The 26,358-nt window shown below is 36.2% G+C and overlaps 1 protein-coding gene across 1 annotated transcript in view; it reads left to right on the forward strand.

Moving 5' to 3' along the window:
* The window catches only part of THSD7A (thrombospondin type 1 domain containing 7A), a 199,780-nt gene that overhangs the window by 98,133 nt on the left and 75,289 nt on the right, over positions 1-26,358 (forward strand). The window contains exons 6-7 of the mRNA XM_082015333.1: positions 2,439-2,594; positions 5,905-6,108. Coding sequence (XP_081871459.1) covers positions 2,439-2,594; positions 5,905-6,108 — 360 coding nt within the window. The remainder of the gene's footprint in view (positions 1-2,438; positions 2,595-5,904; positions 6,109-26,358) is intronic.

Consider the following 26,358-nt stretch of genomic DNA (forward strand, 5'->3'; position numbering starts at 1 on the left):
ATTTGTCTGTCCTACTGTTGAATTCTTTTGTTTTAAAAGCAATATATGAGAGATCTGGTAGCTGACATTGTACATCACTTGTATTCTAAGAACAGCATTTCAAAAACATTTTGGCATATTGAGAGATTTATTGATACCACTTACCTGTCCCCAAAGCACTTCTTGCTTCCCCTACACTGTAATGAGTGGTGGAAAAGGCAGATGTTTTCAGTGGTTCTTTTCATTATAAATTTATTTAACAGTGTTTGCTGACAAGACCTAGAATTCTTACTGGACAGATAACCAAAAAAAAGAATTGAAATAGTGTTCCTATTACTTAACTCAACCCCTTTAAAGCCAAACACAGTCATGATTCCTCATGTTTTAGAAGTTCAGGACCATCACAAATTTAGCCTGAAGCTAAATGGATTGCAACTGTAGCACAGTAGTAGCTTCTATTGGCAGACTCTTAAAGAAATCTGGTTGAGATATGGAACATCTGTGATATGAAAATTTGCTGTTAAAAGCTTCCTAATGAAAGGCCTTTGTTATTTTTCTGAGTAACATCCCAGGAACTAGTGTGATGCTAAGTGCTTTATCCTGATGCAGGCTGGAGATGAAGCAAGGCATTCCCCAGAAAGCCTCCCCTGTTCCCTGAAGCAAGGCTGTGTCTCAGGAGTGTAATTGACCCTTAATTTCAACTGTCTCACTTGGGCAATTCCCTGATTAAATCAAGGTTAAAAAGTATGGTTAGCAATTACTTACTGTTTTGTTTTTTTTTTTTTCTGAAACTATTCAATACAAATTCAATTACAGGCAAATTATGTTTATTTATATCCATGTTCTACCCAAGATATGCATGGGTAGATGTTGATTATCATGCACATTAGGTGCGCGTGTCAAACTTGTAAAATTCAATGTTCTGTCACAAAATTTAATTCAACATAGCATTATGCAAATGTTGGAATATTTGTTCTTGTATTATTTTGTGTTAAGAGATTGGTGAGCTGGAGGCAGTAATGTTGGATGACTATCTGCCATCTTCATGCCTTCATTATGTGGAGCAACACAGTGTAAAACTGTGCCAAAAGAGGCAAACTGGGAAACCAAAATAGGGTTATGATTTTTCATTCCTTTTTCCTCTTAAAAAGTGAGGATTGAATGCTTTTTCTGTAACTGGAAAGATTATCTACTTAGAAAGTCTGAATGGAAAGAGACACAGATATCTACAAATGAGGACATACTTTACGACCTGATGTTTAGTTTAACTTTATATCTGTAGTTATTGATCTTGTCTTTCAGAGGATATTTGGTGATATTCTGAACTTATTTCAGAATATGTTTCATCAGAGAGCTCTTTCCATCAAAAAAGTCTATTTGTAGTAGTGGCAGAAAATTAATAAGGTAACTTTCCTCGTTATAAAAAATTCTTCCTCGTTAGAAAAAATGCTGAGGGAGTAGGATGAGAGTGTTTTAACTTAAGGATTGCATGTTTCTTCAATCAACCAAACCGAATGAGTATGGCAGACTTCACTTTGCCCTCTAGCAGATATTCTCTGTTTATTTTAATATTTTGTCAAGTCCTGTATTATGAAAGAGAATTAAAATCTTGCTTGCAATGAAATAATACATTTTGTTTAAGAGTTCTGTGCCCTACTCTGGCACCTCATGGAGTCATGCCATTATTTGTGTAACCTGGGAGTTCAAAAGTATGGAAAGAGCAGGGTGATTTTGGCCTGTTCCAGGGCTTATTGATCCATAAAGAACAGAAGAATCTGCCTTCGCAAGTGTCTTTATAAGTTAATAATATTGTAAAGAAAAAAATTAATTGTCTTGTGCAGAGTTTTAATGCTTTTAAATATGTTTATATATTTATATTATATACAAAAATATGTATCTAAAGCAAAGCCTTTCTTGAACTAAAACTGTTATTGTACAAATCTTATTGCTGAGTGTGCACTTGAAGGTCTTTAGAATAAAAGAAAATTTTGTCATAATTTTAACTGTGTTTCAGGTTATAGCTTAAAAGTAGTCTTCTAAATATTAATTAACCAAGCTTTTGAAGTTATAGTATCATATAGGAGCAAAAGGATTTATACAGCTTTTTGTATCGTTTCTGAAGACATACTGAATAAGACAGCAGGACATCAATTTACACAGTGCAAATGTGAACAACTGTTGTAGTAACATAATCTCTCCATTGAATGAAAGGACTATGTCCGAGAGGGTGCTGCAATATCTAGAGTCTTCCTGACTCCACGCAATCGGATTTGGCTGTGTTCATACAGAAAGTAAACTGACTTCTGTTTCAATTTTTCCAAGCTATGCATTTTATCATCACTGCATCAAATCAGAATGATGAGATAGCAGCTTTTCTGAGTGAAGGATGGTTCTGCCCACTTAGAGCTGAGGACCGTGGCCAGTGACACGTGAGAAATATGTTGACTTTGTTTTGACAGCCTCGAGGCCGGTGGACCGTAGGCTGTGTACAGGACCTCTTCCCAGCACGTCCCAGCTGTGCCATATCCCCTGTCCTACAGAATGTGAGACCTCAGCATGGTCAGCCTGGGGACCGTGCACCTATGAAAGCTGTGATGACCCACAGGCCAAGAAGGGTAAGTAAAAATTCAGCAAAGCCTTTTAATGGTGGTTATTTCATTTTCCTAAGTCACTAGTTACCTCTAGCTATACAAGCATATTAAATTTTGTACCAGGAAGGGTATATCAAGTGCCTCTGAGCATCAAAAAAAAGTCATTAAATTAGGACTATATTTAGCATTACTGCTCTACCAAAGTTGGCAAAAATGTAGGCTGTTTACTAAGCTCTCAAGGTCAATTTGGGTTATTACAGGTCAATTCCAGTTTTAAACCTTCCTCTCAACGTGAAAGGGATACAGTTTCTGTATGTGATCAAATCACAATTCTGGCACTGCCTTCCAAGGAGGACAGAGAAGCCTTTGAAGTGCATGGTGTCCAAGTCACTCAAAGACTTACAGTTCAATGATAGCTTAAGAATTCACCAGTAGACCATGAAGCATTCTCTGGCAAAGAGCTGAGACCATTCACTCTTGACAAGTGACACTGTTTTACTGATGACACCTGTACCGGTTTCAATTTTCATATGTTTTACAGTTTATTCCTATGCAGAACAGATCGTAGTAACTGACGACAAAACCAGAGAGCAAGAATGCAGTGACAAGGACCTCATGTAAGAAGGCTGCAGGTTTCCGGCCGTAAATGAGAACTGTCCTAGTCATTGCTGTGATGTGATTATCTCACAGAAGTTGAGAATCCAGACTTGGTTCCTTGATTTAAATATACTCATAAGAAAGGGCTGACACGTATGTCCACTTGAAGGAGCCACTGTAATTACCATGTTAGCTTAGTTTCTTGCTGGTATACTGCTAGCTACACTCCAGTCTGGGCAGCAATAATGCAAGTTTTACAACACTGTTTCACGGTAATGTGACTCAACCTTGATCAGTTCAAGAAGGAAAAAGCAGTTCAGTGTGTAAGCCCACTGGATCAAGTCTCCTCTGAGTCCAACAGTCAAGTAATCTGTTATTTCTGTTGCTGTTCCATCACTGAAAGATTTGCTACATTTTCAGGGATAATGTTCAGGATTGTGAGACTGATTTGGACACCTGCCTAATGGAAGTGTATTAGGATGTACTTTAGGAAAGTCTTTATTCTGGTATACATAAGCAGGGATGTTTTCTCAACTGCCAATGTTTTCGTTTTATCTGGAAATTATTTTATAATTGCATTGACAGATCTGAGAGAATGATGTAAAAGTTGTACAGGCAATTCCAGTTTTAGCAGCAAATCTCTTTACGTATTTGTCGTGGTTTAGCCCCAGCTGACAACTAAGTCCCACGCACTCCCCCATGGTGGGACAGGGGAGAGAATCGGAAGAGTAAAAGTGAGGAAACTCATGGTTTGAGGTAAAGACAGTTTAATAGGTAAAGCAAAAGCTGCGCACGCAAGCAAAGCAAAACAAGGAATCCATTCACCACACCCCATGGGCAGGCAGGTGTTCAGCCATCTCCAGGGAAGCAGGGCTCCGTCACGCGTAATGGTCACTTGGGAAGACAGACGCCATCACTCTGAACGTCCCTCCACCCCTTCCTTTTTCTCTGTCCCAGCTTTATATACTGAGCATGATGTCATATGGTATGGAATATCCCTTTGTCCATTTGGGGTCAGCTGTCCCAGTTGTGTCCCCTCCCAGCTTCCCGTGCACCCTCAACCTTCTTGCTAGCAGGCCAGCATGAGAAGCTGGACTGTCCTTGACTACTTAGCAACAACTCAAAGCATCAGCACATTATCAACATTTTCTCATCCCAAATCCAAAACATAGCCTCACACTAGCTTCTATGAAGAAAATTAACTCTGCCCTGTCTGAAACCAGGACGGTATCTCAGAAATGGCCTTTTACTGTGGATCATTTGCCTCCTTTGTTGCAGTAGACACTGGAGTTGTTTTTTTGAAATTATATCAGACTTTTGTGGCAGGCTCAGTAAACCATTTTAACATAACTTGGACCCCTTCAACTGAGGAAAAAAAATTAAAGATACATGAAAATTTATTTTTAAAGTAATATTTATTATAAATTGATTTAATTAAGAGGCACATCTTCAAACAAGGAATCAATTCTTACGCATATGTGTTTGAAAACTCTCTCCTGTTTAGTTTGTGTCCTGGTAGAAATTAATGGGTTATATGTAGTGTTTTATAAAAAATATCTCTGTATTACTAACCTGCCTGAATATTGAGATTAAAAACAAGGAGACTGTGAAGAGATGTAAAAAGATAAAGTTAAAATATTCTGATCAAATATATCAGAAACTATAGAAAATTATTACATGAGAAATTATTTTCTGAATCCATTCAGTTTGATTACGTCCTGACCATAGATTTAGTCTGGCTTTTTCAACATGCCATCCTGAAAGTGAGAGAGAGAGAGAGTTCCTCTTAGAGACTGACATCAACCTGGCAGATGATACACTGTATAAAGGCCCATCAGTTGCTCTGATCCAGAAATTTGTAAATGCTTGCAAGGGAATATTGTGGTGTTAGTTACTGAAAATTTGTTCATAGGACTTCTTGCGTTTATTTCTGTGCCTTGCCTTTTCTGGCAACGTAGTCTTTGGTGGGGCCTGTTTATAAGTTCTTTTCACTTCATAATCCATCCCTGTTGGAGGATCATAGAACCGTAGAATAGTTTGGCTTGGAGGGGACCTTTAAAAGTCATCTAGTCCAACCCCCCTGCAGGGAGCAGGGACATCTTCAACTACATCAGGTTGCTCAGAGTCCTGTCCAACCTGACCTGGAATGCTTCCAGGGATGGGGCATTTCCCACCTCTCTGGAGAACCTGTTCCAATGTTTCACCACCCTCGTTGTGAAAATTTTTTTCCTTAGATCTAGTCTAAATCTATCCTTTCTTAGATTAACACCATTACCCCTTGTCCTATTGCAGCAGGCCCTGTTGCAATATAGATAAATATTATATTAAATAATATAGATAAGATACCTGAGAAGAAAACAAACAACATATTTGAGAAATAACAACCCAGCAATCTAGTCAGGATTTGTTGGATGAGATGGACCTGACAAGAGTGATGCACAGGAAATTAATCCTGTGTCCCTTCTGGAGTATGTATGAGTAGGATAAACAGGAGATTAAAGCAAAGCTTACTGAATGAGCTCAAAACTTGTGATGCTCTTGTCAAGTTTTACCTCCCTTCTTTAATGAGTTCTTCTACCCAGTTACCTAAAATGCAGTGTTGTGATGAGTGTCTGTGGTGTCATTTACACAGAAGAGAAACAGAGCTGTTCCCTCAGGTGTAGATAGATAAAAATCTCTTCACTTTGCATTTTAGAATTGAATTATTCTTCACTTTGTATTTGCATGGACATTTCAGGCTTTAAACTAAGGAAACGACGCATCATCAATGAGCCTACAGGAGGAACAGGAAACTGCCCTCACCTGCTGGAAGCCATCCCGTGTGAAGAGCCCTCCTGCTACGACTGGAAAATCGTGGGACTGGAGGAGTGCATTCCTGACAATGAGAAGCCATGTGGCCCTGGTACGCAGGTTCCTGTTGTCGTCTGCATCAACAGTGATGGTAAGATACTTTTTCCCACAGTCCACACCGACTAGAGTAAAGATGCGAAAATGTAGTCCAAAAGGGTAGCAGGTTTTTTTTTTCTCAGCTTTCTCAGGCCTTAAAACCAAGCTGTCTGGAATAGAGAGAAATGTTCTTTAGTATTGGTTAGGAAGGATGGGCCCTCTAGTTGCTCTAGGATCAAGCTCCTTCACCTACACACTGTAGGTTTTCAAAGGTTCCCAAAGAGACTTTGAGAAAAGAAAATAGAAAACAGCTATTGTTTTTCATGCCTAAAATGACTTGACTGAATTCCCTGATGTAATCCTGCTAACAAAGCTAATCCGCTGAGTCCAAAACCAAATAAAATGGAAGTAAGATGCATCGCAGTAAGTATAGCTAGAAGAAAAATAATAATATGTTTATTAAAAAAGCATGGTTTGATGTGTATTATGGAGTTGGTTTGACAGTCCAGGCTGTCTTGCTTCTTCAAAAGGTCAAAAAAATACCACCATTATTCAATTAACCTCTGTGAGAGCAAACAGATTTTGCATGACATAGTAATAAAAGCCAATTTTGAAAGCTGCTTACAAAATACTTTAATCTACAGAAGACTCATGAATTACCGTTGTGAGAATATTCCTTATTCATTAGTAATATTATAGTCTAGAGCAGCGTTTGAATTAAAATAATTGTACTGACTACAGCGTAGTTATGGTGAGAGACTTCTAACTCCCTATAGAGGATTAAGTAAGGGCACACCTCTGATGAGTATTTAACAGCTGCACTAAATATTTTATAATTAAATTGGTCAGAAGTAATAAGAACTGATTATAGAGAGATTTAAATCTTGAGCTTTCATGCTCAAGAATTTGGGTCATAATTGAGTTTTGGGGCTTAAATTGAAAACCTTGGAGCATAAACTTTATTTTTCTTTATACACATCAGAGAACTGGTAACCATTTTTACAGCTCAGAAAGAGATTAGCCTAGAATTACAATACTGAATCTACTGCATTTTCTGTCCCTTTCTTAAAAGATTTCCCTTCACAGTGTAATAATTTCTTGGCAACAATACTGAAACTATTTGAAATTGTGTTTGTAGACATTTTCAGATGAAAAATGGCCTTTTCCTCATAAATGAAAGTGTGCCCTAAATAATTCTGAATTTTTCTTGGCTTTTTAATAGCAAAAAAAACCCCCCTATAAACTGAATAGAAAGTATTTTTTTGCTTCACTATATTTTGATAGTTTGACTTATATTTAGTTTTGAGGAGTGGTATTTGCTCACATGTCTAACTTCTGATTAGCCTTATTTCTTACTAATTGACTCTAATTTATTGTAACCATAATACATTTGGAGCATGCAATCGAGCTACTATGAGATATGTTTTATGTATATGCTATTTTCTATTGTTCTGTTTCAAACTCATGGGATTTGCTCTCTGCAATGCATGGGCTTTGGTTTTGGCAAAATTTGACAATATGAGTTAATGAATAACTCTTTTACTTCCAGTATTAATCTTTGTCTTTCTGGCTTATATGGTGTTATATATTGCTGTAATTATATGGAATTATACATCGCCTATCTCATCAATCTGTCCCAGGAGGAGTGAGAAGTCAGTCTTTGGCTGTGTGCCTGTCAGTCTTTAAGATTAGAGTTGTGGGCAGAGCTTCAAAGAAAGGAGAAAACAAATTGCAATTATGGTTTTCTTTGCAAAGATCCAATCACCCACAAAGATACGTGTTCAATATCTTTCAACAGAGTGCAAAAGCAATGGAGAGTAATATAGTCAATTGCCTCAGCTCCTCTTTGAAATCCCTTCCTTCTCTTCTTCTTCCCTCCTCCTCTTCTGTGATCTTCACCAGTAATACCAAGTGGCTTTTGCTTAGGTCTTTCCTGAGAAAGATTAGCATGATACAATAGAAGCAAAGAAAGTACAAAGAAAGGACCCACCAACCTTGGTAGTCTCTCCCTCCAAGCTAACCCTACTCAAGCATCTCCTTTGCCTCCCACAGCACCAACCCACTGAAAATCCTGTAGGCAACTCTTAAATGCTTTTTCTGAACTACCTCTTCCCAGGTAGTTCCCATCTAGTACTCAGACCTCTGACCCTGGCACACGTATCCTTCATCAAACGCTTGTTGCGGGCATCCAGATTCTGCTCTGCAAAATCTAGGAGAGCAGCATCTTGCAACCAGGCATGTTTTGCATCAAATGACACAGCTGCAAGGTAGTTTGTGGTAAAATAAGGTTTGGAGAATGCTACTCTTTCATTGTCTAAACATCATGGTTTAAATTAATCTTCATATGAAATTTGTGATACTCAGTGTTCTTTGAGCACTTCTTGGAGAAGACAACATTGACTGTCACTTAAAGACTGTGATTCAATTAACAGGATAAATAATTTGTAAGGTAATCATGTGTTGCTATAATTTTAATCTAAATGGCACACAGGGAATTTTGTTCGGTTTTACAGGTAAAATGATTGTGAAAGGAAACAATGTGTGGAAAGTGTTTAATCATTGACTAAGTTCGCAATGTTACTTAAACTGAACTAATCTTTGCTTAACAATACTCTCTTCAGTCTCTTCAAGAGCTGCTTTTTTTTTTTTAGTTCATATGAATTAATTAGCCAATCTTAAATCAATGCCTGAATAGGAGAGGTTGGATCAAAGGGACTTAAGTATATTAAAACAAAATTATATTTTCCTCTTGGCTTCTGCTTTATAAAATGAAAAAGGCTGGATTTGTAATTTTCAGAATCAAGCATTGTACTGTAAGTGCACCGCTTTAATGTAAGATAAACCCCACACTGATGAGTATCTTGTCTTTCTGTTGACTGTTTCATCATTCTATATGTTTAAAGCATAATTAGTTAGGATAACATGTCTTGACCTGGTGTTTTACTTTACAGTTAGAATCAAATAGCAGTGTTCGTGAGATCATTTTATATAACTGGAATGAGCTCCTCTCTTCAATTTGGTGTAAAGATAAGAGTCATTACAGCCTTTGAGACAATAGCAAACAATAGATTATCCTCCTGTGTTGTTGCTGGAGGCCTATGAATGTCATTCTCTTTCCACAACTGATTGCAGTAATCAGAATTTTCATTCAGGCTGAAAAGAAATACGACAGTCAGTACCCCACGTTGTCATTGCAGTGGTTATAATGAACTTTGATGTATTTTATTATATAAATGGAACTTCAGGCTTTTACTGTGGAAAGAACATTTTCAGAATAAATATTCTTAGTACGTCTTTCAGGAAATTTTACAAAGGAGCTCCTTCAGGTGAAAAAACCTCCTTTCAGCTGTTGAAACTCCAAGATTGGACAGAAGCTGATCAGAATTCCTCCTTCATATATATTATTTTAATGATTAGAGATCTGTGGCTAATGTTCCATGCTACAGATTAACTTTTGCTAATGATGGAATGACATTTTTAAAAAAATAAAATGCAATTAATCTATTTATATATGTAATACATATGGCATACTTGCATGCAGGTACACACACAGTTATGTACATATTATCTATTATTAGATTCCTTAATGCAGTTCAGAGGACTGATTTTACAACAGATTAATTTGATCTATTTCTCTGTCGCTATGGCAATCCATGAAGAATACAGTTTCAATAATATTTCGGTATTATTTAAAGACTCAGCCTATAGTAGGAAAGCTGGCCACTTTTCCACTCTGTAACAAATACATTCGTGCTGCCCATATGTAAATAGGGCAAAATAATTTCTGGCATAAAAATCTACAAAATTAACTACTGCTGAAAATGCCTACAAAATGTTGGTTCATTCATTATGCTTTTTTAGGTTTTTACCTTTGTGCTGAACTCCGCAGCACAGGTACCAGCAGCGGCAGTGGTGTCAGTAGTGTGCTTCTGATCCTCAGACAATAGGCTGAAATTACTTGCTCATTTTGTAGGAACGTGTAAATAATAAATTAGTTTACAGCCTTCATAATATACTGCGCTTTGTACCACTGCATGTGTTACTCAGGATAAAATGGATCTCACTTTTGAAGAGCAAATTTCTTCTGGACTTTGTTCAAGCTCACTGATTGTTGGGTTACAGTTAGCTCCACAGGGGGAAGGGATGGACTCATTGCCGTCTCCTACCCCACAGCTGTGAGAGATGACTAACCTTAGAAGAGGAAGCCATGGCAACAGCAAGGCTCTTTGTGTATATGCAAATTCCTGCAACTCCTTGAAGTAGCAAAATTGTTCCTGAAGTTGTCTGGGCAGAGATGTGTGCTGATGTAGCTGAGGGCCCCAAGTTCTCTTCTGGCACCTGGACGTCCGCAGGTGACGCGGGTCTTCCTGAGACTGGAGTGCGAATTCAAACCACAGCGATATCAGTATAACCTGCTGTAACACGGGTGGGCTGTGCCCTGTCTGCAATATTGAGGGCAAAAACAATGGTGTCGGGTAGTTAATTCAAAGACATAGAAGGTAAACTACTCTGTTTTGTTGAGATACTCAGATGTAAACATTTCAAAGCGATTAGTTTAGCTATTTTATAAAGGGTGGCTCAAACACTGTACTGTCCAAAGTGGAATAGTGTACATTTCCTTTATCTGTGCTTATTCTCAGCTAGTGTGACTGACCCACCCTTCAGCTATAGTGACAATCCTATAGTAATTGCTTTGCTATTTTTCTCTAGACTCAGAAATACTTATTTCTGAAATACAAGTATTCTTTTTACTGAATTTAACTTTGCAGAAAAGCTTAAAAAATTTCTTCATGTAGTTTAAATTTTCTTCTGTAGTTTTCTGATCACTATCTATATTGTGTTTCTTAATTTTTAGCTTGTGGCCTTATATCTTCTTACAATAGGCATCTAATTAAATATATAGAATAAACTTCAGGAAAGAAACTGAAGATTGGCTGGTGCAACAATTTTCACTGAAAATGTTTTGGCTGGTTAAAAAATGGCTCTTCCTGTATATTTATGGTTTGAATCAAATATATGCTAAATGACTAGCTGCTGGTCTTCATTCATTTTCATAATGGGAAACAGTAAGAGAATCAATGGAAGCTTTATAGGTATACCCAGGTAGAGAGCCTACTTCTACCCTTTCTATTATGTGGCTATACGCATTGAATGAAGAAACCATCAAACTAGTTGGATGATTACTTAAAAAGAAAATACCTACTTTCTAGCACTTGATGACTTCATTCTTTAAAAAGAATGAAGAGCCAGATTCAAATTGAATTACATTTAATTATTGAGTTAATCCTGCAAGAAAACCCAGATCAAAATCTGGCTAATGCTCAGCACTCAATTAGTAGAAAAATACAGTATCTAATGACAGTTTTTTCAGAGCATACTGCTTTATGCTTACAGGAACTTGGTTATATGGGCATTAGTCATCATTTCCCAATATTCATTTCCTAGCTAATGTCATTACAGAATTGATTGGAACTGTGTTTTTTTTTCCTGACAGCTTTTTGGCTGACTATCTGAGGCATTAAATCAAATGTAAGATACATACTTTGTTCTTCCCTGTAAACACATAGGATATGAAATTTATAAACCCATCCTTCCTTTCCTTTGATCTGTCTGGTTACATAAAAACTATTAAATGTGTTTATCGGATGTTTGTTGTATGTAAGAATTTGTTACTAAGGGTAAAATAAAACCAGTTTAAAGGACCTTAAAATTGATATTCTCAGGCCATTATGTTTCAGAGTATTGGATTTTTAAGGCATTTCTTTTTAACAAGTTTTGCTTTATTTAGTATAAAGGAATACAAGGAGAAATTAGTGCACAGTACTGCAATTAAAGGTCACATTTAATACGTTATACCAATTCCTGTTTGTCTCTCATCTTGATGTTGGGAAAGTGGACATATCCCCATTAAATTCCATATAAGAATGGTTGCTTTTAGTGTTTGTATAACATGAAGAGATTTCATTATATGGGATGACTTAAATGCATAATTTACTTTGTCAATGTCTTTTATAGTTAGCCTGGAATGTGATGTGTTGATTTTAATTAAAGGGATAATTGCAGTAAACCATTATCACTTATGACACTGCAAGAGACCCTTGTTTCAAATTTATCATATATGTTTGAAGACAGAGTTGCGCTTGGTGTGGACAATGTCTGCAGAGACATTAATGTTCATAATGAATATAGTTAAGTTAAAAATGGTTAGGATAACTTAATTACCAAAATCTTTTTCTTGTGTCATAGATAATAACCTGGCTGTCTAGTCACATGAGTTTGCTGGATTTTGGCATGTTTACTTTTAAAATGTAATAGAACAACTTTTCCAAGAAGGTGTACTTGGTACTTAAAATTTATTGAATCTCTAGGAATAGAAGTTGCTGTAGTGGGAAGCAAAAAAATTTTGGAAATACAACACAGAGAATGCAATTACATGTTTCATATGATGCATGCTTTTAGTAACCTGCTTTTGGTTTTGGTATCACAACCAGATGGAAAAGTAGAATATTGCAAGAATTGCTTGTAACAGCAGTACGTAAATTAAGAGGGGGGATTTTAATGAATGAGTTTTGATTTGCATAGCAGCCTACAAAGCAGGAACTCAATCCTGATTAGACTCCACTTTTTTTAGGAAGGCCAGTTTAATGCTCTGCAATCTTTCCATTTGTTACTTCAAATTATGCTGTTATGAAACAAGAAAAAAAGGTGTTTGTAGACTTACAGATGGATTGAAAAACGGGTTTTATAGACCCAGCATTGAACTTCTTTGTTTTTCGATTTTTGTGTCATGTGTTAACTCCATAGAACAGATTCAGAGTACCTGAAATTTTTTACAAAACCTCAGAAGAGATAATTTTACATTTAATAATGTTATATATAATAATAATTTTGCATATTTATAAATTAAATACCACTGTCTTGGAAGATTATATTACACAGTACTAATTAATCTTTATAATAAAATGTTCTAGGACAGTATCCTCTAGGACAGAATAAATAATAGGAATTTTATTCTCAGTACTTCCAGCCTTAAGCAGCTCATTGTCTGACCTTTCTTTCAGATCATAATTTGTGTTGAGAACTGCTTAATGTAAAACCACTCTTATCTGCCAAGAAATATTTGATTTCACAAGCTGGCTGTTCCAGTGGTAACTTAAAGAGCCTTAAGATAATCTGTGACATTTTGCAATTCCTGTAACTCCCGTGCACTGCACAAGCACCATCTCCACTGAATACTTAAGAAAACTTCAAAGTAAGAGTAAAACATGCTTGGCTACAACGATTACACCAAATCAGAGCAAACAACTGAGGATCCCGGTCTCTCCAGTTTTCCCAGTGATCTGTTCCAGATTTTGGGGTGCAGGTAGCTTTTGGCAGGGTTTCAGATAGATAGAGTTACAGACCCTTTGCAGAAGGAAAGGAATAGATTTGTACCGGGGATTTGGTGAAAAGGGGATGGAAGATGAGGGAGAAACTGGTACTGACCAAGCAATGAGGTTAAGAGCTGGGGAAAGGTAGGAATGGACCCTAGTTTCCTCCAGGACAGTTTACTAAGAACAAGTAAGGAACTCAAAAGAAGTTATAAAAGGTCTCTACATGGCAGGGATTAGGAATGAATTTGAGGAGGGATTCAGTCTGGTGACGGTCAGCCCCAAGGAGGATTTGACAGGCAGCTGGAGAGAACTTGGCAGGGCTGGGTGAAAGGGACAGTGTCTGACTGACTGGGATTAGTGTCTGGAGAAAATAAGGCTGGATAAGAAGCCAGAAAAGGGGAAGAAAGAAGGAAATTTGTCAGTTCTAGAGCTGAAATGCAGCACATTATAGTCTGCTGCTGCTTTTGTCCTGTGAGATCACCTGGCAGAGCAGTAAGTGTCCAGAGTCAGTGTAACACCCATGGCAAAAGTACTGTTTTTCATTTGGCTTCTGTTTTAAACTAGAAATCTGGAAATAAATATTATGTCAAAAATAAGTGTCTTAGGTTGCAAAGCCAAACCCTAAAACACTAGGAAATTAAGGTTGTTTGTCTGGTCCTTATGTGAATGTATCAGATGGAAGTCTTTAATTATTTAATTGTGCCTACATGACATTTTCCCCACAGAACCTGCTACTTATTTGTGAAATGGATGTATCTCCTTTGGGGATTAAGTGGGCATTTTGTAGTAATGAGTGCTTCATCTTTGAGACGACTAGTCTTAGTTGTCTCATTCTTAAGGGTTTAATTTTGCTCTGCTTTTGTTCAGCATCAGCAAAATATAAATAATACTGACCTGTCATATCTTGAGTGTTCTGAAAATAAATGTATTAGCAGGCATCTGGTAGCCGTCACAGAAAGATCTTAGAAAAATTACCAATTCTGTTTTAATAACACTTTTAATTAATATATGGTAAATAAAACATAGGCTCATGCCTTGAACAAAGAGAATAAAACTAAAGATACCAAACAGCTACTCATTGAGGAGTTTCCAACCTGTGAACTGAACCAGGAAGGGACCCAGTGGAAAAATAAATGTGTGATTATGCAATTTAAAATCTGTTTATACAAAAGCAATGTTAATTCTGGCTTTTACTGCTGCTTGGTTTCTTGACATAATTTTGGGAATAATTTATGGATTAGCTATGTAAATCTTACCCTAGGAATTATCAGATGTTTGGTTTTAATTTTACTGATTTGAGACATCCTTTATTGGTACCAATATTATTTTATAAATAGCAAATTGCCGCATTAGTGTTTTCCAGAGAAAAGATATTAAGTAGAAACTACATCAAACCTCTTGTTCTGAATGTCTCAGAATGAATATTTCTTTAAAAGAGGAAAAAGAAGAATAAAGCTAGTTAGAAGCTTCTTAAATCTTGTGGGAGGCTTCCAGGAAACCACTGATGTCCTAGTAGGGGAAGGGAGCTTTATTTCCAGGGTATGGTTGATTTCTCTGAGTAGGTGCAAATCTGGAGTGAACTGTCAGATATCTGTGACTTTAGGACATTAACCTCTATAACTTAGTAACAAAGTAGAAAAGTTATAATGTACTTGCAAATGTGTTCCTGCTACTTTTGGTTTTGTTGTGTGACAATGTTATTGTATTTCCTTAATTTAGCATAGGTTTGTAAGATGGAGTGGTATTTACCTCTGGTTGTTTTCCTGAGAGCTCTTTCTCTGATTCCATATACTGAGAGGCCAGTAAAAAGGAAAAGTGAAAAGAATGGCTTAGTTTTAGTCTTCTAGAGAGGAATCATTTATGAAAATGTTTCCAAAAGACAAGATTAATTCACAGTCTGAGCTCCCTGAAGGCATGCTGTGCTTTCCAGTTGTAATGACGAGAAGATATTCATTGCAAGATGGGTAAAAAGATGTTCTCCAAAGACTGCATTTTATTTGCCAGTAGTAGGATATGGACAGAAGCACCCATGAAATTAATTATAAAGCTGTTTCTCAGAAATGTGTAAACATGACAGTGGCAGTGATCTCTTTTACACCTCTTGGGTCCTGTGTTTTAACTCTGATTGAATTGAGCTGTCAGATTACATATAGAGTGACAACTCTTTACTAGCAGCAGCTGGATGAATAATGCAAAGAAAATGTTTGCAATCGTCTTTTACTATATGAAATAATATTTTGTATACTCTTAAAACCCCTCTTGAGTTACAGGTATATTTGTGTGGCAAGTTGTATCACAGATATTTATAAATGTATAGTTGTAAACTTGCTGCAAATTCACTTTATAGTAGTGAAATATTAGATAATTGACAAACTGAAAAATTCATCTAATATTCTGTCAGCTGCATGCCATTAGTCATTCTCTTCAGCATTATACTCTTATTATTATTATACTCTTGCATTAGAGAGAGGAATAACATTAAATGTTGGTGGCCAAATTCTAGGAAAACACTTGGTCATAAAACTGCAGTGCAGGAGTATTTATGAATCAATTTATGATGCAACTGAACTTACATTTATAAAGTTATCCTCCAAAATTCATATTTATGCAGAAAAAGAGAAACCTGAATTCATGAAAGTTATGGATATTCAGTGTTTCTTGGAAACCAGGCCATTTAATGTTTAAATATTCAGATTAATACCACAGTGTAGGGAATTGTTCAGAAGATCGACTGTGGTGAGCACTGTCATTCTACTGACTTTAGTGGAGCTTTCACATTGTTTTCATGCTACTGTTTTTGTAGTCATGCTTATTATTTCCTTTTTATTCTTCTATTCCTAACTCATACCCCTGAATGTTAATCTAATTCAGATCAGCACATCAGAATTAAAATTTCTAATCAAACGTGTTTGAAATCACTAACATGTTGTTGCCTATCCCAGACTTATTCTACCCTTAAATATTTGCTCTTTGGAGGTGAGGGGGAAATGTCTAAAATAGTAGTTACAGTAAAATACCTGTGAAACCTTTTTAAAGGCTACAACACTCTACTTGTCCATATCTGATGAGTTTAAAAATTTGATGAAAATAACCAGTAGTAAACAATAATAACATAATTGCCAGTGTTTAATAAACTTCTTGTTTTCTAAATAAACAAAAAAACTTAGTGCAATGCTAAAATAGATACATGTTGCATGTTCAAATCCATGTATTTTAAATCCTACAATTATCAATGTTTAAAATTACATACAAACATTTCTAAAGTCTGTCAAAGGAATTTCTTTCACTGTTAAACACAACAGAGTTTCTGTAATGTTTTACAAACAAGTGGAGAAAGTATTTTTAATTTTATTTTTGAAGTCATACTTTTATATGTTTTTGTCACTGTATAAATTGTGGCTTGATCGGGAAAAGTTTATGAGAATGTCTGGTTGATCTTGGGATCAGCTATGTCTTTTTAAGCTGAGTTGGAGCTTTTTCCAAGTGTTCTTAAAAATACTCTGTGAATTTTCAAGTGATTTCATCCTTCAGATTCACACTGTGTCTTCTTGTTTCCTTATAGCTCTGTCAGCACTTTTCCCCTTCTTTCCCTGCTTTGTGTAAAATGGCCTATTGGTCTGACATATTGATCCCACTTGGTCCCATGACTAATATTGATTTTACTCTCAATGGGACCATAGCCTGTCATCAAACTTACTTTTTCTTTCATATCAAGATGACGTTTGATTGGCTTATTTGACACTAGAAGGCAACTGCGCTTGGTTATGATCAATACACTTGTATCCTCTGTTCCTTATCATTCTCAGTAAGACTACATTAGCAAATGAACCGTGAAAATGCTTCAACTACCTGTCAAGCAGAAGGAAAACCTTACTGCTGTTGTTAGGCAATGTGTAGGTACTCTGCTAGGTTCTTTATTAGAAATACTGGACTACTATTCCTGTGGTACAACTCTTCTATTACATGAAGTTAAACTGTAGCAGATTTTTAGCTAAAGGCATATAATATTTCAGATTTTGTTTACCCTGTCTTGTCAGTGTGGAAACATTTAGGAAAGTTGATCCAAATTAACTGCAAAAAATAGTATTAGTTAAACTATATTAAATGTGTATGTGAATCCTTTTATTCAGAATTAAGGTGGCCTTAATTCTATTTGTTAAGAATTTTCTCTTTCATTCTGAATAAGGATAGCCACACAAAATGTTAATACAGTTTAACTAATCTCCTTCAAAGTCCCTTTTTAATTAATTTGGATTAATTCTTCAGTATTCCTATTTAGAACAGTCTTTTTCAGTGATACATTATCACTAATAGTTCAGATACAGCCTCTTTCATGCTAGTGGATATTCAGTGGTATCAGAAGTAGTGAAAATTCAAAGAAGGTATCATTTGCAAGAGTTTTCCATTAGTCTTTGATGCATAATAAAAATATGTACTCAGTAACTTATAGTGTTGTGTCAGAGATAAAAAGGCTGTGTTACCTTTTAAGCCATAGTTAGTGCTGTAAGACACCCTCAGTGTGCCTCTGTGTATAGTGAATGAACTGACCTTAAGATATTTTTTTGGATTTTGTTTTTTTGTTTTTTGTTTTTAAATTGTGAGCTTCAGAGGTAGCCAAGTGATTGCTGTATGCTTGGGAGAACTGATACTGTGGCTGCCATCACGACTACCACTTAGAAAATTATGTAAATAAATACAGGGAGAATTGGAAAACATTTTCCATATTTTCTGGGTGAAATGTATGTAATTTAATTTTTCAGCCTGAGTACATCTAGCAAAGGGTAGTGAAAAATAAGAGATGGTATAAAGGAATAAGAGGTAAAGTTTGAAAGTGGATACCACAAAATGTTATTTTTGTTGAGATGACAAAGAGAGCAGAACAGTTTCTTCCACATTTCTCATTCTCATTGAGTAAGGAATTCAAGCATAAATAAGAAGTTTGCAGGTCAATGGAAAAAACTAAGGTGTCTTCCCCCCCGCCCCGACCCGACAAATACCTCAGGTTATTGTATATTTCTGAATTAACATAGTTATGGAATATTATTTTTTCATATTGTTGTTTAATCTGACCTTCCTACATATGTGACAGATGACATGCATTTTACATCAAAAAACTATTATTTGGATAAAGAAATGTATCTACATGACTGTGGTACAGATGACTCTAATATAGATGGAGGTACATATGTTCTATTAGCAGACATGAAAATGGGATTACTGGAAATGTTAGTGTTGTATCTGAAGGTGTGAGTTCATCATTTTTAACCAGTGCATCCAAAGAACATCCAGAGATGTTTCCCATCTGAAGCAATTTTAGAAGGAAATATATGTCTTTAAAACATGTTCTTCATTTTTGTTTCAGAGTTCTCCCTTTATTGCTGTCATTATTTCAAAGTAAGGAGTGTTATTTTGGGTTTGATTATTCCTGTAACTGTTTTGTATATGGTGCAAAGCCTTACCTTTACCTGATGCATTAAGGAATACCAAACTGGATTTTGTAGCAGTGATTTACTTTTCTTAAAATTTGTGTGGTTGAAACTTTGGATGAGCTTAAGTATGTTGACATGCTATTATCTTTGATTTGAGAAACACTGGTTGTGGTGGGTTTCTAAGCTCCCGCTATTTTCCTTTTCTTTAGTATTTGTTCCTGCCATCTTCAGTCATTTTTCATTGTAAATGTTTGCTTAAAAAAACACAAACCATATTTTAAAATTTAGGATTATATTTTAAAAGGTATTATCTTCCTGTATTTGCATAGTGAAAAGGGAGTAGTCAGTGGCCTTTTCTATATGTCACTGGTTTGTATGTGCAGTCATGGTAAACATGTAAATAAGATGAAGGTATATGTGCTTGTGCTAAATAGTTTCTTGTTTTTTTAAAAAAATTGCATCCATGTTTATGAGAGTCATGATTTTTTTTGATTAAGTGGCCAAAGTATCACATTTATAATTTTTCTTTTAGTAAGCAATAGACTGTATGATACTACATATTGTACAACTGTATGATCCAAGAAGGCCAACAGCATCCTGGCCTGTATCAGAAACAGTGTGGCCAGCAGGAGTAGGGAAGTGGTCCTGCCCCTGTATTCGGCACTGGTGAGGCCGCACCTCAAATCCTGTGTTCAGTTTTGGGCCCCTCACTACCAGAAGGATCTTGAGTTGCTGGAGCGTGTCCAGAGAAGGGCAACGAAGCTGGTGAGGGGTCTGGAGAACAAGTCTTATGAGGAGCGGCTGAGGGAACTGGGGTTGTTCAGTCTGGAGAAGAGGAGGCTGAGGGGAAACCTTATCGCTCTCTACTACTACCTGAAAGGGGGTTGTAGTGAGGTTGGTGTCCGTCTCTTCTCCCAATTAACTAACGATAGGATGAGAAGAAATGGCCTCAAGCTGTGCCAGGGGAGGTTTAGATTGGATGTTAGGAAAAATTTCTTTACTGAGAGAGTGGTGAAGCATTGGAGCAGGCTGCCCAGGGAGGTGGTAGAGTCACCATCACTGGAGTCATTCAAAAAGCGTGTGGATGTGGCACTTCAGGACATGGTTTAGTGGGCATGGTGGTGTTGAGTTAACGGTTGGACTTGATCTTCAAGGTCTTTTCCAACCTTAATGATTCTGTACTCTATATTTTACATTGAAGCCAAAACTGCAGTAAATTTTCACACACAAATCACCAGTTTACAATCCTACAAAGTTTTCATATCATTGAAGTATTGGACCAACTTTTTTTCATTTTTGCATAATGAATAGATGTGATAAAGTCATGTATTTGTCTTCACTGAAATCACAGATATTCACAAATATTAACCATCAACTAATTAAGATGTACTTAATTAAATGCAGATACTACTTAGCAAAAGCAATTGAGAGAAAGGCATGTGATTAGGGAATTAGCAACTGATTTAACACTTGGAGCTACCAGCTAGGCACCGAAGTGATAGAAATGAATGCAGAAACTTCAGTTGATAAGAATAATATAAGGGAAAAATACACCATCTTTTCACATGCTGTTTATTGAAAAACTTTGGAGCCAATGAAGTAGAATATATTGAGAAAATTAATTGTAGGTTAATGCTGCTTTACATTCAATAATTAGAGAGGTTAAAAATTATTCAAAATGTTGAAAATTTATCAACTTACCTCGTGCAGCTCTAGAGTTTTTTTGACAGCTGGTCATTCAGGAAACAGAACAGAAAATAATTACGTACAAGGTAACATAGTGTTGCTACTGTTTGCAAGGATACTGCCGTTTTACTAACATTAAGCTTATGTTGACAGCCTTTATCTTTGGAGCAGATATGAATAAACACTGTCAAGATGTTATGAAGGTTGCTGGGATTAATAAAACACTTGAAGTTTCCTAATGTCTATCAAAGTGTGTGTTATATACAAGTATTGAACTTACTCAGTAGCGAAAATGGGTCTGTCACTCAGATGCTGTTGCATGTGCTGCTTTTTTTTCCTCTAAATACTCTTAAGATTGTTGGGCTAAACAAGATGGTAAATGATGAATTTCTTGTAAATATTATTATTTCCCCTTTCTGTGGCTTATTTGATTAGGTTTTCAGAGATTAACTTCTAAATTCTCTCTGCCTAAAAATCTGGGTCAGCCTTTTGCAATTGTGTATGCATTTTAATTAGAGACACGTGCTATGAGAAAGACAGCTTTCCTCAGAGAGTTCCTCTTGTATAAGAAAAAAACCCCACAACCAAACACCACAACAAAATGAATTGCCAAAAAAAACCCTCAGTCATGGTATGAGACTGAACTTCCAGTCAGCAGTTCTGATAAAGTTGAAGTAACATAAGGAACTTTGAGGCAGATAGATCACAAGTGCCTGATTATGCAAAAGGGCAGAAGTTAAATGAAAGTGTTATGAGCCTCCGCTTTTTCCTATGCATAGTTCACAAAGTACTTCCCTACCTCTTCTGATCACTGAAAAAAGAAAAATCCATAGTACTGCTGCAGAGCCCTGATTTGGAAGGAAAAGTTAATTTGCTGTGACAGTTCATGCTAGGTAGGCAGGATTTTTCCTTTTGTGGTGAACTTTGGGGACTTGTAATTGCTTAGTGATTTGAAAGAAATACAATAGTATCAGAAATGAAAATTATAATGTTAGTTTGTCCTGTCAATTGATTACTGTCTGCTTATTAGCAGATGCTGGGTCTTACAGTATCTGAAAAATGTATGGTTTTGTGATAATTTTGGTATCTTTTCTGTAATTTTGCATCAGACTAATCAGCCAATGTGTAGACAAGGTTATTACTAATGAAAGTCGAGTATAGAACTTTAAATTTGGATAAGTATATATGTCTTATTTAAGTGGTTTTCTTGAAGTTGATTTTTTTCTTGCATTTTCTTTAGAATAATTACATTTAAACTGATTAATGGTTTTTCTGTTACATTCTATTACAGTCTGGTTTTGATGTTCTTGTAACTTTGAGGCAGCTATATTTTAGACTGATATTTTCTTACTTATTTTCTGCCCTGAGTTATAATTAAAACAGATATTTAGGCACTGGTAAGAATTTTTTTTTTTTAAAAGCATTTTCCCCTCTTCTAGTCAAACTATCTCTGCACATCTACAGGAATACCATAAAAATTGTAAAATTGTAGTATGCACAACTTTTTTAGTGGAGAAGCAGATGCTTTACTAACTTTGGGTATGGCAAGTGGTTAAAGTTAGTTCCATATGAAAAACAGGACTGAGCACACACCACAGACCTGGTTTTACTGAGTTTTTAATATAGATAGGCATATTTTGTTCTTCATGGGCAGAGTCCACACAGCAGCTTTGGCTCCTCAACCAGTCTGAGGTCATTCAACACGCTCGAAGGCTGACAAGGGAGTCAGCGTAAGGACATGTGTAGGTCCTCATGTGGGAGGAATGCATATGGGAAACTGCATGAGAATTCAAGATAAAGAATAATCTTGTTGGCTATTTCAGCCTTTACACCCACACAGGAGGCAGTGCGATACTTTCCTGTTGATTATTTTTCCTCTACAGGGAAGGAAGGAAACAGTGAATGCCAACCAGCACAGCTCACAGATTTTAACATCGTGTGAACTAACTGCATTTTTTTCCTGCAGCCTCCATGCTTAGAGGCATTACTGAAGTCAATTGAATAATAACAAGACCTTCTTCACCCACAAACACAGAGCGCTTTAAAAATTGAGCTCTGTAGTGCCTTACCAAGTATATGAGGTGCCCAGCAGTTTTCCAGTGGATGACGCATTGTGTTCCTCCTTTTTAGCTTCACTGGCAAGACAAGAAAACTGGTAAGAGCGGCATCAGCCAAGAAAGGGATGCCTATAACTGGTGTAGTCATAGACATACAACACTATATACCCTAGTGTGTTTAACCAGTACATCCAGATCATGCAGGGCTTTGAACTGTCAATCTTTTCCATCCTTTTGTATTTTTACATACTCATTTTAAATGTGCACTTTTAAAAACATTTGAATGACACACTGTAGTTTCCTGTGGTCTGTTGTACTTAAAAGCAAACTATCACGTGTGGCTGCCAGGAGCCATAAAAAGAAGGTATCAGCATAACTGAGCCTTTTTTTTTTCCCTTAGAGTTGCAGATATACTGGTAAATTTGAACACATTTGACTAATCAGTACAGAGTCTGAAGTCTGCAGTTTTAGCATTTAGGCTCAGTTGCTGTCATTAATTCTTTTATGAACTTATAGAACTGCATTATTTATCTTACCACTGTGTGATATTCCTGTCCCTTACTGATTACAGAGATATCTTAAAAATATTTTTCAATATTAATGTTCAAAGTACTGTCATGATTTGATCCATTTATTGTGAGTTTATTGCCTATTTTTGACTTGGTTTATATCAGGTTATAGTTCAGCCTTTCAGAGATTATAGCTGGTTTCCAAGTATAGGACTGAGACCAAGTTCATTGCTTTATTGCAGAGGACCCCAGCAGCATTTTCATTTTACACTGTTTTTTTTTCCCCCAGTTGTTCTTCATGCCTCATTGAATCTTGCACTGATTTTACTGTTCATTTTAAGGCTTTAAAAAAAATTTTGCCGTCTGTTAAGCACTTGCCTTTCCATTTACTACAGGTCAGAATTTGACAGCAATTTTTCACTGTGCACTGAAGCATGCATCATATTAAAAGATGCACAATAAGCAAGAGACTTTTCTTTCCATGTCTCTGTACTGATACCAGCTCTGGGAATGCTTCCCATTGGAAAGGTCTTAAAGCATTTTACAAGAAACTTAAATATCAGCCACATTTTACAGACGAGTAAACAAAAACACTAAGGATTCAACTGCATGATTCAACTACATTAAACACAGAACACAGGTCTTCCGTGGTATAGCCCAACCTTTAGCATCTAGATTAAATTTTCACAGATACCATATCTGCTTTGTGAGTGTAATAAAACAAGAATGTTGATACGAATACAATCTGATACTTATAAATAGCCAGTTCCTCCTGCATGCTATTGACAAGCTGCCTCTCATATCTGTAAAAATTTTCCTATTCAAGTAGGGGGGGTGGGTTTTTTTGTTTGGTTTGGGTTCTTTTGTATTGTTGTTTGTTTGTTTGAAAGCAATTAAATATTTCAGTAGTTCAATAGTGGCCCTGGTGTGTGAACACATGCTAGGTCTTCACACCAAGGCGGTAACTACAAGGAAGTTTAAATGTAGTGACTCACTTCGTTGGTTATCTAGCTGGATCCAGCATAACAGTTCAAGGAAGAGATGTGGATTTGAAAGGCTATCTCCTTGGCACTCTTTACTGGTGATACAAATCTGTTTAAAAAATCCTTGAAAAAGAAAACCTCTTTTGCCTCCTGGCATTTCCACATGCAGTCACTTCCTTTATTGCAATTTGGAGAGTTTAGCCCAAAATGTGCATCTGTTGCGTAAGAGAGAAATATCATTCAACTACATAAGCACTGTTTCTGAATATGGACTGTTGCTAGATTCCAGATTTTAATGGACAAATCAGTTGATAAACGGTGAAGAGTCTTCCTGACGGAAGTGTTGTATTCTGTTTTCCTCTTTGTGGTTTTTACTTTTTGTCATTCTGTTGCTTAGCATATAAGTAACTCAGGGTAGGGACATTTGACTCATGTTTTTGGAGTTCTGTCTTCAACTCTCGTGCAACATAAATGTACATCTATAAAGTTCAAATACAATGTTAGACTACACATGGTAAATTTTTTCAAATGGCACTTTTTCTAAGTCGCTTTAGTCTTTACATTGGCATTGTTCCCAGCCTATGGTTGAGTGGTTCTTGGTAGTTGACTACACTATGCACTTTAAAGAGAAAGGTAACAAAGGTCAAGTTGTTCATAAAATCATTAGTGAAATGTCAGAAACAATTTAGTCTAAATAAAGTATTTCCCTGAAGATAAGTACCACCCATTATGAAACATTCCTTCCAACTGCATTTCTATGCTGTTGAATTCATCAGATAAGAATTGAACAGTTGACAGAAATGAAATGCTGATATGGAAGGTACATATTTCTAGACTATTTTCTCTATAAAAGCAAAGGATAAAAGAGGTCTTTGATTTTGGGAGAGAGTGAAGGCTTTTTTTTTTTAATATATATAAACTCAGACTGAAACTAATTTACCACAATTTCTTGTTGTGACTGCAAATTTAGCTTGAGTTTCAAGTTAACGCCACCTTAGTTGGCAGGCGGTAAATAAGCTCAATATAGTATTGTATGTTTACGTTATGACATACATCGTTGTAATAGTGGTATTCCTTGCAAGTTGTGAAAATGTCCCAGCAATTTACCTCATTGAGTCTTACTTGGTGATGGAACAATTTGAGAGTAAGGTTCACCCCTTTTCTAGCTTTTTCCTATTCTTTGGAAAAGCAGTTTGCAATCTGCTCTTCCATCTTGTCCTTCAATCCAAACACGTGCTCTTCTGATGAAGCAGGCAAGAATCCCTCTTTCATTGATGTCCTAGGTGTGATGACCTGTGATAGAAAAGGAGCAATTGATGCAAAGAATTGAGTCTAGTGAAGGAAGCAGAACTTAATGTGAGAGATTAATGAAGCCTCTGGCAGGGCTCAAATTTGTGTTTTTAATATGGGAAAATACAGCTACTGAGACTGACTTGGTCTCAAAGGTCTTTATAATTCAGATGATTATGACCACTTTAGGCTATTTTAAAACCATGAACTGCAGGACTATCCCTGGTTTGCAGAGCCAAGGAGGACTGATGTTTGCAGTTCTGTTGTGCCTAAAGATTCAGTATGAATAAAATATTTGACACTGGTTAAAGGCATATAATACTGGATGGATGGCCCTTTTATGGTTTTATAAAGAACTTGGTCGTTAATAATTCTGGGACTCATGATACGTCACTAGTACTAAAGTACGTTCTATTTTCAGGAACTCAGTTTATCAGATATTCTTATTTGAGAGGTTTTAAGACTCTGTAAACCTTGAATGACAAAAATGTAGTTTCTGTTTAGATTAGTGTTTGATTCATTTTATTATTATTCTATTAAGCAATAAAAGCCTAACTGAGGCTTGGGTAAAGCAATGTTTGTAGATCTTTGGTTTCATTTACAGCATTCACAGTTCTTACTGAATTAGTTTTCAGAATCCAGGTGGTAGTTATTAACACTGGCTGACGTCTTTATTATTATATTATAGAGTATTTCATGATTATTTCTAACAAATGTTTTGTTGTACAGAAGACACATTCATTGCAAGTCTTGATGAGACACTATTTTGTTGACATTAGCTATTAGAACAAAAAGGTTGACATGATGGATTGTAGCAAGTGTAATGCTATAAACACTCCTGTTTGGTCCCATCGAGATCACATATGCTTCAATAACATTTCAGTAGATGAATAATAATACAACAGAAGGTTTTATGCTCTAGTACAGCAAGGATCATATAGGACAAAAGGCACTCAGATGCTTTGAAATGTTATGCTT

Source organism: Phaethon aethereus (assembly GCF_964289735.1).
Source record: "Phaethon aethereus genome assembly, chromosome: 2".
NCBI classification, from domain to species: Eukaryota; Metazoa; Chordata; class Aves; order Phaethontiformes; family Phaethontidae; genus Phaethon; species Phaethon aethereus.